General features: G+C 58.9%; 1 protein-coding gene across 1 annotated transcript; it reads left to right on the forward strand.

The window, feature by feature from the left end:
• The first annotated feature begins 624 nt into the window (after window positions 1-624).
• Window positions 625-5,874, forward strand: IRX1 (iroquois homeobox 1). The gene is made up of 4 exons (XM_068531831.1): window positions 625-1,191; window positions 4,013-5,054; window positions 5,407-5,479; window positions 5,770-5,874. The coding sequence occupies exons 1-4, from the start codon at window positions 916-918 to the stop codon at window positions 5,825-5,827; spliced, it is 1,449 nt and encodes a 482-aa protein (XP_068387932.1). The 5' UTR covers window positions 625-915; the 3' UTR covers window positions 5,828-5,874.
• Window positions 5,875-13,925: the final 8,051 nt, after the last annotated feature.

Consider the following 13,925-nt stretch of genomic DNA (forward strand, 5'->3'; position numbering starts at 1 on the left):
GTTGCCCTTTCTCAAAGTTTTCACAATTGGAAAAGCCTGCAGGGTTCGGCCGCTTCCCGCTTCTCCAAGTGCAGCGAGGCCAGCCTAGCCCCTGCCAGATGACCTGTTAATACCTAGTGGGGGCCACGGGGACGCCACGCCCGCGTCGGGGTGTCACGCCACGCCGGTTTAGTGGCACTTCCGCCAAAGATGACCGGGGGAGCCAACGGCAGCCTGGACATCGGAGGAGAGGCCGCTCCCCGCCGGCTGTCATCGCGCTCCCGCCCGCCCCTTCCCCGTCGCCCCAACGGTGGAAAAGCAGGCGCCGAGGTGTTTTTTGTGAGCAAGCAAGACACACCTCGGCTGCGAAACCGCCAGCTGCGGTGTCCGACAGCTGTAAACCGGCGTCGACAGGTTGTCAGACAGCCCCGGGGGCCGGCGGCGAAGGAGCCCGCGGCCTGCGGGCCCGCACCCGCTGCCCGGCCGCTCGCGCGGCCACCGCGGGCGGAGGTGGCCCGGCCGGCGCTGGGCACCACGTGCTCGCCGGGAGGGGCGGGAGCAGCCGGCGAGGGCGGGCGGGAGGCAGGGAGGGGGCAGGAGGGGAGCCGGGGGCGGGGCCAGCGCTCAAGGGGATGCCAATCAAAGCATCAACTTCAAATTGTGTCTGAAAGCCCCGCCGCGGAGCGGAGGGCGGCCGCCGCAGTCGGCGCGCGATCGCGGATCCGGGCGCAGGCGGGAGCCGGGCGCCAGCGAGCACCCGGCCGAGGAGCAGCCACCGGCCCCCGCCTCCGGGCCGGCCCGAGCGCGCCCGGCCGGCGGCCCGCTCCCCAAACCGCGCCTCCCCCGCCCCCTGCGCTCCCCCCCCCGCCCCTTTAATACTTGCCCGCCGCCGCCGCCGCCGCCGCCGCCGCCGCCGCCGCCACCGAGTCCGCGGACATGTCCTTCCCGCAGCTGGGCTACCCGCAGTACCTGAGCGCCGCGGGGCCCGGCGCCTACGGCGGCGAGCGCCCGGGAGTGCTGGCCGCGGCTGCCGCGGCCGCCGCCGCCGCCTCGTCGGGCCGGCCCGGGGCGGCGGAGCTGGGCGCGGGCGCGGGCGCGGCCGCCGTCACCTCGGTGCTGGGCATGTACGCGGCGGCCGGCCCGTACGCGGGCGCGCCCAACTACAGCGCCTTCCTGCCCTACGCCGCGGACCTCAGCCTCTTCTCGCAGATGGTGAGTGAGCCTGGCCTGCTCGGCGCCCCGCACGCCGCCCGGGTCCCGGGTCCCGGGTCCCGGGTCCCGGGGCGGCGCGGGGCGCAGGAGGCGAGAGCGGGCGCCAGATCGGCCCTGCCGGCGGGGCCGAGGAGGTGGTGGCCGCGGGCGCTCAAAGAGGCCGGCCGGGAGCGGCCCCGCCACGGGCCCGAGGAAGCGGGGAGGTGGGAGGCTTGGGCTGCTCAGGGGGTCTCGCTGGGAGTCGGCAGGCCGCGGGAGCAGGCCCGGGGCGCGCGGCCGGCGCTGGAGGTCGGGGCCAATCTCGCCCGGCGCCCCTGGCTTGGTGGCGGCGGGGGGGGCTCGGCCCGGTTTGCCCGGACGCCCCTTCCCGGCCCGCGGGCCCCAATGGCGCGACCGTTTCAGCGTTTGGGCTGAGCCAGGGAGACTCGATTTTCTCCCTCTTTGGCAGGGCTCGTGCAGTTGTATCTGAACCCTTTAAAGCGTAGTAGAGGCGGTCAAAATAAGCCTAACAATGGAGATCGGACGGGCCGAGGAGTCTCTTAGAGGCCTGAGCGCAAATTTGAAATTAAACAAAAAAATGAAGGCGAAATAATTGTTGGCATCTGAAACGGTGTTTGCTTTGACTTTCGTAAGTTGCCAAAGTTTTCATTTCATTTGCACTGAAAGAAAAGCACTTTTCTTCCTGCGTTGCATAATGGAGGATTGAAGAGACCGATGTCCCTGGGCTTAAAATAAATGCTGTCCTCTTAGGCTCCTGCCCCAGTGGGTGTCAGATGGAGAAGTCGGGGGCTGCAAATTTCATGCTCCGCGGGGCCGTTGATCTAGAGGGTCCATTTTCCTAGGTCTGACTGCAAAGTCTGCCTTAAACTTCGGGCTGCTGGGAATGGCTCGCCGGGCGCGCGGGTCGGGGAGGCAGACCCCTCCTGCACTGCTGCCCGCGGGGTCACGCAATTTGCGAGGACACCCCCCCGCCCACCCACACACCCCCGCCACGTCTCCCCACTCCGAAAAGAAGAGACAGGAAATACATACCCGACAATAGTAAAGGAGCAAAGCGGCCGGTGTGTTTTCCTGTAACTTTTCTTGTAGTTTTGAAAAGAAAGCCTATTTCTCTGACAGCGGCCCCAGCTGCCTTTCAGATCGCTTGCTATCAAAAAAGATCAGCTCCCATTTTGTTCTGGCGGCCGGGATGCAGGGGGAAGCGTTGAGAGATTTACAAGGTATCCTTTCAAAAAGAATTCCCAGCAGAGACGAGGCCGAAATGTCTTCCTTACAGTTACAACCAAAATAATTAGAAAAGTGCAAAGTACATTTTGCAAAGATTAGGCAAAAACGAAATCTGGCCGGAGAAATCTTGTCTCTGGGCCTCGACCACTGAACTAATTAGTCAAAGAAATCTTCGGCTTTTTGCAACTTTCTCCAGAGTCCCGGGTCCCCCCTCTGCTAACACAACAACTCAACAATTTTTACATGGAGGATTATAATTTTTTTTACAGAAATTTTGAATACAGATGTGTGCCAGTTGGGAAACCCGCGTGCGTTTGTAGGGGAGGGGGGCCTCTATGGTGAGGATCTGCTCCCATTGTAGTGAGGTTGGGAAGGGAGATGCTTGTTTTTTTTTCTCTTTTACGGAGGGGAAACTATGTAGAAATCCAACCACCCCGCCCCCAAAGGTAGATGTACGTGTGTGCATGTGTTTCCTCCCGGTCTCCTGATGGTTCCTGGAAAGGAAGACTAAATCGAAACCCAAATTCTAGGTCTAGGTTTCCAAGCCTTTACGGTTGAGGATTTGGAAGTCCAAAAGATAAAATTGTGAGTGAATGTCTGTCTGGGCAATTTATGGTAATAATGAGGCCTAATGAGGTTGTTGGAAAGATAAAATGTTATTTACCAAAAAACCTGATGGGATAATTTGACTTGCGGTGTTTTACTACCGATGATAAAACGAATATTGATTGCAAATAAATCACGGCCTCTAAATGCCTTGCAAACAGTTTGTGCTTGCTTGCTCCTGATCAAAGTCAAACTTGAGAGATAAAGTCTCTGAGCAGAGGCCTAGGAAACAGTTCTGCTCCGCGCAGTTGGTGCTCCGGGCCCTCCCGTTAATGTTTTACCGGATAAACCCTCTTTTTGTATTTAAAAAAAACACATGGTGTTTTTGTTATTGTTGTTGATGATGGCCAGGATTAAAATTTTAAATTACCTGTCGCCCACTGTAGACCTTTAAGTGCGGGGCGGGCGAGCCATTCTATGCAGGTTAATTTGGGAGCTAAAAGGAGTGTGCTTTCATTTTAAATTGCTGGTGGATTTGGACTCTCAGAAAACCCAGGATGGTTTATTTTGTTTGACCCCCTCAGGGTCAAAGGGAGGGGGCCTGGGCTCTTGGTTCTCTACGTTTGGAGAAACTGTTTTATCAGCCTGGTTAAAAGGTTTTCCCCTCTAGCGAGTGTGAGATAAACTTGGACACCCGGGCTTCTGGAGTTGTTTTGGGAGGTGGGGCTGGGGGCCCTGCGGGCGGCCTAGGGAAATCCTAGGGGCTGCGGCTCCCGCTGTGGTCTTCTAGAGATTCTAGGATTCTGCAACTTTTCTTGAGTGACAAAAATATCTCCATGATTGGTGGAAGGGCAGTTTCTGGAGGCAGCTTGTGGTCTGACCCCCTCTTCCAACCCGGGTGGCGCATTAGGACCAAGCTTCCTATTCTGGTGCCGGCTGGAGCGTCTGCCTCCCACTTTGCCAGTTTTGGGGACTCATCTCCCTCTCTCTCTCTCTCTCTCTTCCCCCTGCTTTCTCTCTACTCCCTCGCTGGGCCTTGTGGCTGCAGGGTTCACAGTACGAGCTCAAGGACAACCCCGGGGTGCACCCCGCCACCTTCGCCGCCCACACGGCGCCGGCCTATTACCCCTACGGGCAGTTCCAGTACGGGGATCCCGGGAGGCCCAAGAACGCCACGCGCGAGAGCACCAGCACGCTCAAGGCCTGGCTCAACGAGCACCGCAAGAACCCCTACCCCACCAAGGGCGAGAAGATCATGCTGGCCATCATCACCAAGATGACCCTCACGCAGGTCTCCACCTGGTTCGCCAACGCGCGCCGGCGCCTCAAGAAGGAGAACAAGGTGACGTGGGGCGCGCGCAGCAAGGACCAGGAGGACGGCGCTCTCTTCGGAAGCGATACCGAGGGGGACCCTGAGAAGGTAGAGGACGACGAGGAGATCGACCTGGAGAGCATCGACATCGACAAGATCGACGAGCACGACGGCGACCAGAGCAACGAGGATGACGAGGACAAAGCCGAGGCACCGCGCGCGCCCGCCCCGCCCGCCGCCCTCGCCCGGGACCAGGGCTCGCCGCTGGCGGCCGCCGACACGTTCAAGCCCCAAGACTCCCCCCTGGGCCTGGCCAAGGAGGTCCCGGAGCCCGGCAGCACGCGCCTGCTGAGTCCGGGCGCCGCGGCGGGCGGCCTGCAGGGCGCGCCGCACAGCAAGCCCAAGATCTGGTCTCTGGCCGAGACGGCCACCAGCCCCGACGGCGCGCCCAAGGCCTCGCCGCCTCCCGCCGGCCATGCGGGCGCGCACGGGCTCCCCGCGGGCGCGCCGCTGCAACACCCGGCCTTCCTGCCCAGCCACGGACTGTACACCTGCCACATCGGCAAGTTCTCCAACTGGACCAACGGCGCGTTCCTCACGCAGGGCTCGCTGCTCAATGTGCGCTCCTTCCTGGGCGTTGGCGCGCCCCACGGCCCGCACCTGTCCGCGCCGCCGCCGCCGCCGCCGCCGCCGCCGCCGCCGCAGCCGCCCGTCACCGTGGCCGCGGGGGTGCTCCACGGCGACAAGGCCTCGTCCCGCAGCAGCCCCTCGCTCCCAGGTACAGCGCCCCGGGACGTCCGCCCTGCCCCAGGCCGGTAATCCGGAGCCCGGGCGATGCTGGGAATGGAGGGGAGCACTGGCCCCGGAGGGTGCGAGGCGGTGAGCGCTGAGCTCGGGGTTGAGCAGTAATCCCTGCCTGAATTCGAGGAGCGAGGCCACGGCCCTCCGGCTCTCCCGAGAAAGCTGAGCTCTACCCGCTGGCCTGTCCCGGGGGAGGCGGGGAGGTTTCCCTGGAGACACTTCCCAGCGACGGGGCGGGGGGGCGGGGAGGAGGCCTGTGCCCCTCTGCGGCACCCCTTCCCCGCACTGTCTCTCGGCCCTAACGCTCTGCGTCTTCCCCTCCCTCGCAGAGAGAGACCTCATCCCCAGGCCGGACTCGCCGGCACAGCAGTTAAAGTCGCCCTTCCAGCCCGTGCGCGACAAGTGAGTGCCGTTGGTGTTTACCTCTGGGTAGGGGTGAGGGGGATTCGGGGGCCGGAGGCTGAGCAGTGGCAGGCGGCAGAGGGGTCGCGCAGTTAGCGTGGACTGGGCGCTGTCCACCAGCCGGGCGCCCGGGCCAGCGTAGTGCGCCCCCCGTTTCTCCCGAGCCGGGAGCCTCGCGGGGCAGGTCACCCCGCCCCCCAGGCGCTTGGCTGGCAGCACCGGCCATGCTGGGTCCCAGCTTCCATCCACTGACAGCGCTGTGTTCTTGTCTTGCTGTGTTTCCCCTGCAGCTCGCTGGCCCCGCAGGAGGGGACGCCGAGGATCCTAGCAGCCCTCCCATCAGCCTGATCCAGGGTCTTCTTTTACTTTTGCGGGGGGAGGGGGGGAGAAGTTCGGGAGGGAGGGGGTGAGGGAGGAATCAAGACAAATATTTCAAACTGGTGTAAAGGGCAAATCTGGCAACGAAGTCAAGGACTCCCATCCATCGCTTTCTGCAGAAAGGGGCTCGTCCGGCCCGAGCTCGCGTCCGGGCAGCCCGGCCTCTGCCCGCCGCCCCGGGTGGCCGTCACCGTGCTCCGGGCGATTATCAGTTCGGTAAATGCCCCCATGTGCTTCTGTCTTTCTTTCTTTCTTTTTTTTTTTTTTTTCCTTCTGTATATAGAGTGATTTCAGATTGTAAATAGCGCGTCAGCGAACCTGTCTAAATCATATATTTTTGTCTAATAAACTAAATGAAATGAGGGCCACTGCTCCTGCTGCTGTGTGTGGCTGGGCGTCGCTGGGGGCGTCCTCAATCTTGGAATCAGGAATCCTGGCATCCTGGCAGGGCTCTAGTGTCTGTGGCTGGGGAGAGAAGCTCCGGGGGAGTTTCCACCCCAAAGGCCGGTGCTTCTCAGTCTCCTGATTGTTGTTGCATTTGTTAATGTCACCAGGGCAATCCTTGTTGGCAGTTCAGTTCTTTCCAACTCTTACACATTTATCTGGACACGCCCTTCTCAGGACATAAATGAGTTCGATTTTAGGCAGTTTATAAAACGATTCTTTGAAGTGGGCAACGATGGGGGAAAAGTGCAAAAGAATTTCTAATCCTCTCCCCAAAGGAGAACTTCGTATTTGAAATCAGTTTATAACCAGTTGTCTCAGTGGTGCATCGTGGCGTCGGGGCGTTTCATAGGTAGAATGAGGACATAATGGAGTATGAAATTTTGCTTTCAGTGTATTTTTTAGTTATTTGGCTAAATCACACGTGGAGAAATTGGAATTTTTTTTTTTTTTTTTTTAACTCTCCTGCCAGGGATGCAGCTCCCTGGTTCTCTGGGCGTGTGAGCGACGGGGCTGCAGTAGTGTGTGTGGGTGACAAAGAGGGGAGCGGGCTTCGGTCTCCCAGGGACGCCCCTTTAAGCTCATGCGCCCTGCACTGGGCCCACCCAGCGAGCCGAGGAGCCAATAAGGCCCAGATGGCCGCTGGGCCGGGAGGCAGCTGTAGTGATGGTAGGGAACAATGCAGAAGGAGCCGGCCCGGAGCCTCGGGGACCGCACTGGTCAGGGCTCCGGGCCGTGGGGCGTGCGGAGCGAGATGCGCAGCCTGCACTTCCAGAGGGTGCAGGACCCCTGACTTGGCGAAAACCGCGAAAGCAGACGTTTGTAAAACTGGCAGTGAGGATGGGGGCTGCGGAGGTACCCGGCCCAGTGGGGAGGAGGCCGAGTCCCCGGTGTCGGACAGGACCTCCCCCACCCCGAGCCGAGCCCCAGATTCGCCCTTGAGACCCTCGGGACCCGCTGTCCCGGGGCCGCTCGCGGCGGCGAGGGAGGCGGCTGCGGGAGGGGAAAGCCGGGCGCCGCCGGCTGCCCCTGGCTCCTCTGCGGCGAGGAAAGGGGCGCTCGTGCCGAGAACCAGCGGGCGCCACCCACCGGACCGCCGCCCCCGGCGCCCGCGTCCTTCTCCAGCGCCTCCCCCCGCCGCCATCGGTCTAGACGAAAAGGTCCCCGCTTGCCGCCCCCGAGGCCGGAGGGAGCGCGAAGGGGCGGCCGCGGCAAGCGTGGCCCGACGGTACGTCGGGGTGCGCGGGTGCGGAGCGTGGAGCCGCTGGAGAGCCGGGCCGCGGAGCCGAGCCGAGGGCCGGCTGGCGGGCGGCGGCCGCGGTGGAGCCGCCTCCAGTCCGAACGGACGTGCTCGAGGCGCCCTCTATGGGCCGCAAGCGGAATAGGGCCCCGGTGGAGGCGTCCGTCTCGCTCCTGGGGTAGGGCCCCAAATCTGGGGGTCCTTGGCTTTGGGGGTGCTGCGGACGCGAGCCTCGAATTATGTTGGAGAGGCTTTCTCTGTGTTCTAGAGTGCCACCCACTTGTTTGAAATTGGGGGGGGGTGTGTGTTGCTGGGCCTACTGCGTAGGCTGCTGGCATTTGGGGAGAGGGGCGAGGACCAGGCCCGGCTCCGGCTCCGGGTGTTCGCGCTGTCCCCAGGGGCCCTGGCCGATTCAGCGAGGAGCTCCTGGCCTGTCCTCGATGCTAGGACTGCAGGGGACAGTGCGGCCCTCCGCTCCCCATTCCAGAGCTCTGGAACAGAACCTTGGGCCCCACCCTGACCTCTGGGACCCCACGGCTCCCGAGTTCTTGGGAGAGTGCGCGGCGACAGACCTTTGAGGAGCGGTGCTCGGGTCCTCTGATGAGGAAGTGCGTTCTTGGCCCACAGACAAGCTGTTCTGGCGGCCAAATCGTGCTGGGAAACCCCTTCTGAGCTACTGCAGGAAGCAGCAGGTGGGATTCAGGTGGGCTATGGAGTCCTCTGCCCCTGGCCCAGTTCCACTGTCTTTACCCCTAACCCCTCAGAATCAAATAGGATGGTCCATGCAGGTGTTTCTGCTTTCAACTCATATTTCCATTCTTTCTTTCTATCCAGTACATTTGGGACCCCTGGATGCTGCCGCCCAGGTGGCTGAGCCAGCAGGGGGGTCCGAGGCCTCAGAACCCTGTGGCCTGGAAGTCGTGAAGGGTCCCTGCCCCCCTCCTGGGGACCAAAGCTTCACTGCAAAGAAATCAGATTGCCAGCCTCAGAATGATTTTCCTCCATTGAAGAGCTAGACATGAATTTTTAATTGAGCATTGAAAAGCATTTCTGTCCTTTGTGTGCTATTTGTTCACATCTTTCCCAAACACTGCAGCCACCTAAGGGTGTGCACGCCTAGGGGTGTGCGGTGCCCCACGGGGAGGTCCTGATGAGCCCACTGCTTCAGCACCTGAAATATCTGGGAGTGGACATAGAAACCCCCTTTTCTTTAAAGCCAAAGTGGAAGTTCTTCTGGAACTTTCTGTGAGTACAGAGGTGCTCTCTCCCACCTTCCCCTACCCGTACCCAGCACAATTTCAGAGGGTGACAGTAGTCCTGTAAGGAGGAGACTAAACCTGAAAATGGGTAAGGGTGAGGGATGTCTACTGGATTAATGTTGGCAACTTGGCCTCCCTCCTCCTCAGGGACCAGGTTCCCATAGAAAGGACACCCTGTGTCCGGGACAGCAGACTTCTGTCTTTATTGGGTCTTATTTTTGGAGAGAGGGTGAAGAGGAAATCCGATTTGGAGACCTCCTCTCTGCTCCAGCTCAGGCCTGCAGAGGTGACGGGGAGATGGTCCAGGTGTGGTTTTTCTAGACCAGCACCTCCCCTCAGACATTGCTGGTCTGAGGACTTGGGGAGTGGGTGCAGGCCCCATCCCAATCGGTGACCTGCTGGTCTCTGAAATCTCACTGCTCCCACCCGCCTTCCCTCCCTCCCCCGATCAATTATATTCACCAGCACATTTATCTCGCCTGCAATATGGAGAATTCATATTCATATCTCGGTTTTAGTGGCCTGACACTGATTAATGTAATACTCGCCGTGACTCCGAAGGGCTGCCACCCGATGAATCATGCCCTATAAAGTTTCAGTCGTCCTTGTAGATGGGACCAGGGAGCTAGGAAGCCGGAGAAGGAGGGAGGGAGGGGGAAAGGAGAGAGAGAGGTTCAGGGTGGGCGCACACCTGTGGTGCCCTAGGCTGGGCGCTGGTCCTCTCCCCTGGGGCGGAGGCCTTGGCAGGGCCCTGGCCCCTCTGCCCGAACCCCTCTCCTAAGCCGAGGACTCTTTCTGGTCCTCCGGCCCTGGGGTTTCCTTCCCTTCCTGATGGTGCCGCGGCAGGCCTGGGGTTGCCAGGTGGCCGAGGCAGGGTCAGGCTGGGGCTGAGGCTGCCGGGTGACTGCTCAGGTTTATGGGGAGTTTGGAGCCCAGAACGCTGTCCTGAAAGTGGTGCGGGAAGTGTGCCCGTGGGAATGGGATTTTGCCCCTGGGGCATTCAAGTTGGAGGTCAGAAAGGAGGGAAGGAAGCCTAGCCCAGAGAGGGTGGCTGGTGGGGGGTGGCTTGGCACAGGTTTGGGCTACACAGGCCGTAGGGGCTTGGGAAGCCTGCCCGGCCTCCAGCGGTCTCTGCTCCCTGCCTGGGCTGCCCGGGCCGCATTGCAGGGCCCAGCACTGGGGCATGAGTCAGTCAGTCAGGCTCTCAGGCCTCCCAGGGACCGGAGAGAGGAAGCTTTGGGTACCTGACACTGAGCACGCGCCCTGTGCCTTGTGGTCCCTCGACTTGCCTGGCCCTGGGGAGCCTCCTGTCTCATCTCTCTGGCCTCAACTGGAGGATGCAGCTCCAGGTGGGGGGGGTCAGCGGGCGAGGGTTGGCCCTGGGGTGGCGAATCCAGGGTTGGGTGGACCAGGAGGTAGAACAAGGAGGTAGAGGGGTGCACTCTAGGGGTAGTGACAGTGCCCAGCCACCTCAGGGGGTCCCCTGAACTGGCGTGAAGGGAGCAGGGCCCCCAGGAAAGGTTTCCTGGGCTGCGCCTGTCCACCCAGGGGCATGGGGTGACTGGTCCCTCCACGTAAAAAGCCCCGCAGCCATCCCCTCTCAGCTCTGCTGGGGACAGACAGCCTGCAGGTCTGCCCCAGCGCCCCTCGGAGCCAGTGGCCCTAAGTATAGCTCCGAGCTGAGAGGCCTCAGAAGGTCATCCCACGGGGACTGCTGGCTGCCTTTGTGCTCCAGCTACTGAAGCTGGATGCACACCCCTCCCTCCCAATACAGACGTCTGAAAATGGGCCCTCTTGGGGCAGCATAGCGGGGACGGACGGAGGGGACCCGGTGGCACGGGGACCACAGGGCCTGGGGCCACAGTGCTTTCAGAGGCTCATGAAAATATTTAATTTCTTTTCAAACGAAAAGAAAAGTTTCTTTTAGGTCGAGGAAAACGTGTCAATAGACTCTTATCAGTATATTCATTCATCTTTGTATCACGCAGCCTTAACATTTCTTTCTTATCATTTGTTTTCAGCGGAGGAGAAGACCCAGGGCCCATGCAAGTCACCCGGGTGGCACAGGTTGGGGAGGCCCCTGGAGTGGCTGGAAATTCTGGAACTGTCTTCAGTGGGAGGTCAGAGAAGGCGGTGGCCCTGAGCCCAGCAGGGGAGCGGGCAGCGCAGCGGGGACTCTGGGAGGGCCCTCGGGGTGCTCAGGCCTGGTGGACGCCCCTACCCGCCCCCGCCAGCATCCCCCGCCGGCCCGGGTGGGGCGCAAGTACAGCTCTTCCTTCGGGCCGCCGTTCGGTTTCTGCAGACGCCGCGGGAGTCTCTGATCCCCTAATCCATTTACCCCAGCGGCCTGAGCACCGGCGGAATGCGGGGACACAATGGCCTGGCTGCACCAGGGGGCCGGCGCACCCACCTACTCCCGCCCCGCCGTCCCCATTGTCTGTCCGCGGTCCGCGGGGTCCTGGGCTGGGGGCAGAGCGCAGCGGTGGGAATAACTCCGAGACGGTTTACATCCTCGAAACCGAAGGGCATTTTTTCTTAATTCCTTCTACTTGAAACTGCCCTTTCCAGCGGGGAAGATGCTGTCCGGGTGTCTCCGCGGGCGCGGAGCGCAGGCACTCCGGGGAGGGGGCCCCGGCGGGCGGGGAGGGTCAGGGGGCGACTGCAAACAGGGAGCGATGCGGGCTGGTCACTTGCAGTCTTTCCTCCGCGTGTCTTTTCCCGTTTGCTTGTTTGTCGCTGCTGTAGCTTTGCTCGTTACTGAATTTTAAACGTGTGGTTAATTGCCGGGTCCTCGGGTAGCTGCGGCAATGTCTGAAAATATTAAATACATCTGCGAGACGGTGGGCAAGAGAAATTAAAAAGGTGCTGGCTGCAGTGAATGTTAAAAAGATCTCACAATGAAGTGATTAACATTTTTATGAATAAAATTAATCACGCATTAACTCTGCGGCACAGTACATCTGAAAGCCAAATGTGGCCCAGGAAGCCCCTTTCTTACACCCAGGAACTTTGGAGGCCTCCTGGGCCCTCAGCAAACATCCAACCATTAGGAATTTCAAACTATTTATGAGAGGATGTGTCAATAACAGCTATCTGAATTTGAGGCAAGGAAAAGAAAACCTCCAAGAATACCACCACCGCTAGCACAGGTAGGGCAAAATTAAAAAAAAACAACCACCACTTTTTTTTTTTTTTTTTTTTTTTTTCCTCTCCTTTGGCAAACCCTCAGTCAAAACCAGCCATTTCCATGCTCGGATGTGCTCCTGGGATTGTGTGGACCTGTATCCAGGAGGGCAGCAGGCAGCAATGGGGGAGGTGGAAGCCGAGTCCCAGAGCCTGGGAGGGCTGCTTTCCCCTGCCCTTGTCCGGGGCCCACGGTTCTGGGGAAGTGGATCGGAGTGGAGGGCGGGCCTCCACCTTATTAAAATTTCCAGTCTTGCAGATAATCAACTGCAATTTCTCCTCTCCCCGACTCTCCTCTCCCTCCTTTCTAATCTCTTGCCACTGTGGTTTTGGGATTATTCCAGCAGGCTGTACAAAGGGAAGCAAAGGCATCTGAAGTGTCACTCTACAGCTGTGGCAAAGGAACAGCATTGCCATTTTGTTGATGCTCCCAGTTCATGTGCGCAGCAGAAGGTGGAATCAAAGCAGCGCGTCTCCTCAGTTCTGCACGTTATTTTTCCCCACTGTGGCAAACCTCTCCGAGCTCCGCGAACCAGGAAAACCACGGTCCCTGTTTGAGTTGATATATTAATATTTACTGAGGATTTGCAAGGTCGGGGCTAAATGTCAGCAGATTGCTGGGGCAGTCCTGTGGGGAATAATTAAACAAATCTCACAGCAGTTCATCCTCCTAACATCTTTATTAATCTTTTTTTTTTTTTTTTCTCCCTTCCCCTCCTGAAAGAGTACATTGAAATATTGCTTTTGCAACCTTAGAGAAGATTCAGAATAAGTAATAGTAAAATACTGTGCTGGCGATGTTTGCTTTGGAGGGTCTCTGGACCCTTCCCTGGCAGGTGTTTGAGGGCAGGGAGGCGCTGATGGGTGAATTACCGCTGAGCGGTTGTGATTTTCACCTGCCCTTCCAACACATTTATCCTGACCAATTTGCCAGACACAGTCCTACCGCTTCTGTGATTCGATCCGAACCCCGGCTATGCCGCGTAGTCCGCTGTGCAGAGCGAGGGGGCGGCCGGCCGCTGCTTCTGGGTGTCTGCCTTCTTTAGTGTGATTATAGGTTACACTTAGAACAAGTTGGACAATTGTCTTTAATAAGCTTCATAATTAGTGTCGGGGTGCCTCATTACAAGTCATAGCCTGTAGCAGTCCTGGGCCAAACAGCCCTCTGCAATCTGATTTATTTTTTATCAGGCAGCAGGAGCTGTCTGGAGTTTTTGTTTGTATAATGGGGGCCTGCATCAGGCCCCCAGTGTAAAAATACCACCAGGAAATTAATTGCTTCTGTGTGGATTCACCGCAGATGTGTCCTGTTGATCAGAATGGTATATTTTTGACTTTGCTGTCCTGCGGTGAGTTGTAAAAAAAATAAAATGAAAGCCAGCAATGCAAACATATTAGCATCAATATAGATTCAGTATGGCATAATTGAAAACATGGGGTTTCAGGGGAAGATGTGCAGGGAAAGTTCAAGTTTCTAGTAAGATTGTTTTCCTTCCTGTTCTCTTTCACAGTTTTTTTTTTTTTTTTTTTTTTTTTTTTGATTATATATGAATGGATGTATGTATTGCTCCTAAGTGGAACCATCTCTGGGCAGACATGTGGCTGGAATGTCAGCTGGTTTCTGGCTGAAAGATCTTCTTACAATAACATAAGCCCTATTGGAGTGGCTGATCCCCTGCCCCGAGCCTGACACCAGGACCCCTGTTTGAGGTCCATGGTTTGACGCTGTTACAATGGTGCCAGGGAGAGTCTGGGCCGCTCATCTTGGCTGCACCCTGAAGGGGCCTCAGGTGGCTCTGGGTGTCTCGGCCTCGTGTGTGCTCCGCTTTTGCATGTGTGTGCACTTCACGTGTGACTAAGCCATGTGGACAAATCTTTCTCATATGCTCTCTGTGCTGCTCCCTGGGCTCAGATATAAATAAATACTTTTTCGTCAGACCAC

This window comes from Eschrichtius robustus, chromosome 2 (assembly GCF_028021215.1).
Source record: "Eschrichtius robustus isolate mEscRob2 chromosome 2, mEscRob2.pri, whole genome shotgun sequence".
In the NCBI taxonomy this organism is placed as follows: Eukaryota; Metazoa; Chordata; class Mammalia; order Artiodactyla; family Eschrichtiidae; genus Eschrichtius; species Eschrichtius robustus.

Excerpts from the sequence above, each read along its gene's own strand:
- IRX1 (XM_068531831.1), top strand. The coding sequence starts at position 916 with ATGTCCTTCCCGCAGCTGGGCTACCCGCAGTACCTGAGCGCCGCGGGG. Across the intron at positions 1,192-4,012 it reads TCAGCCTCTTCTCGCAGATG|GGTTCACAGTACGAGCTCAA; the intron begins GTGAGTGAGCCT and ends TTGTGGCTGCAG. Across the intron at positions 5,055-5,406 it reads CAGCAGCCCCTCGCTCCCAG|AGAGAGACCTCATCCCCAGG; the intron begins GTACAGCGCCCC and ends CCTCCCTCGCAG.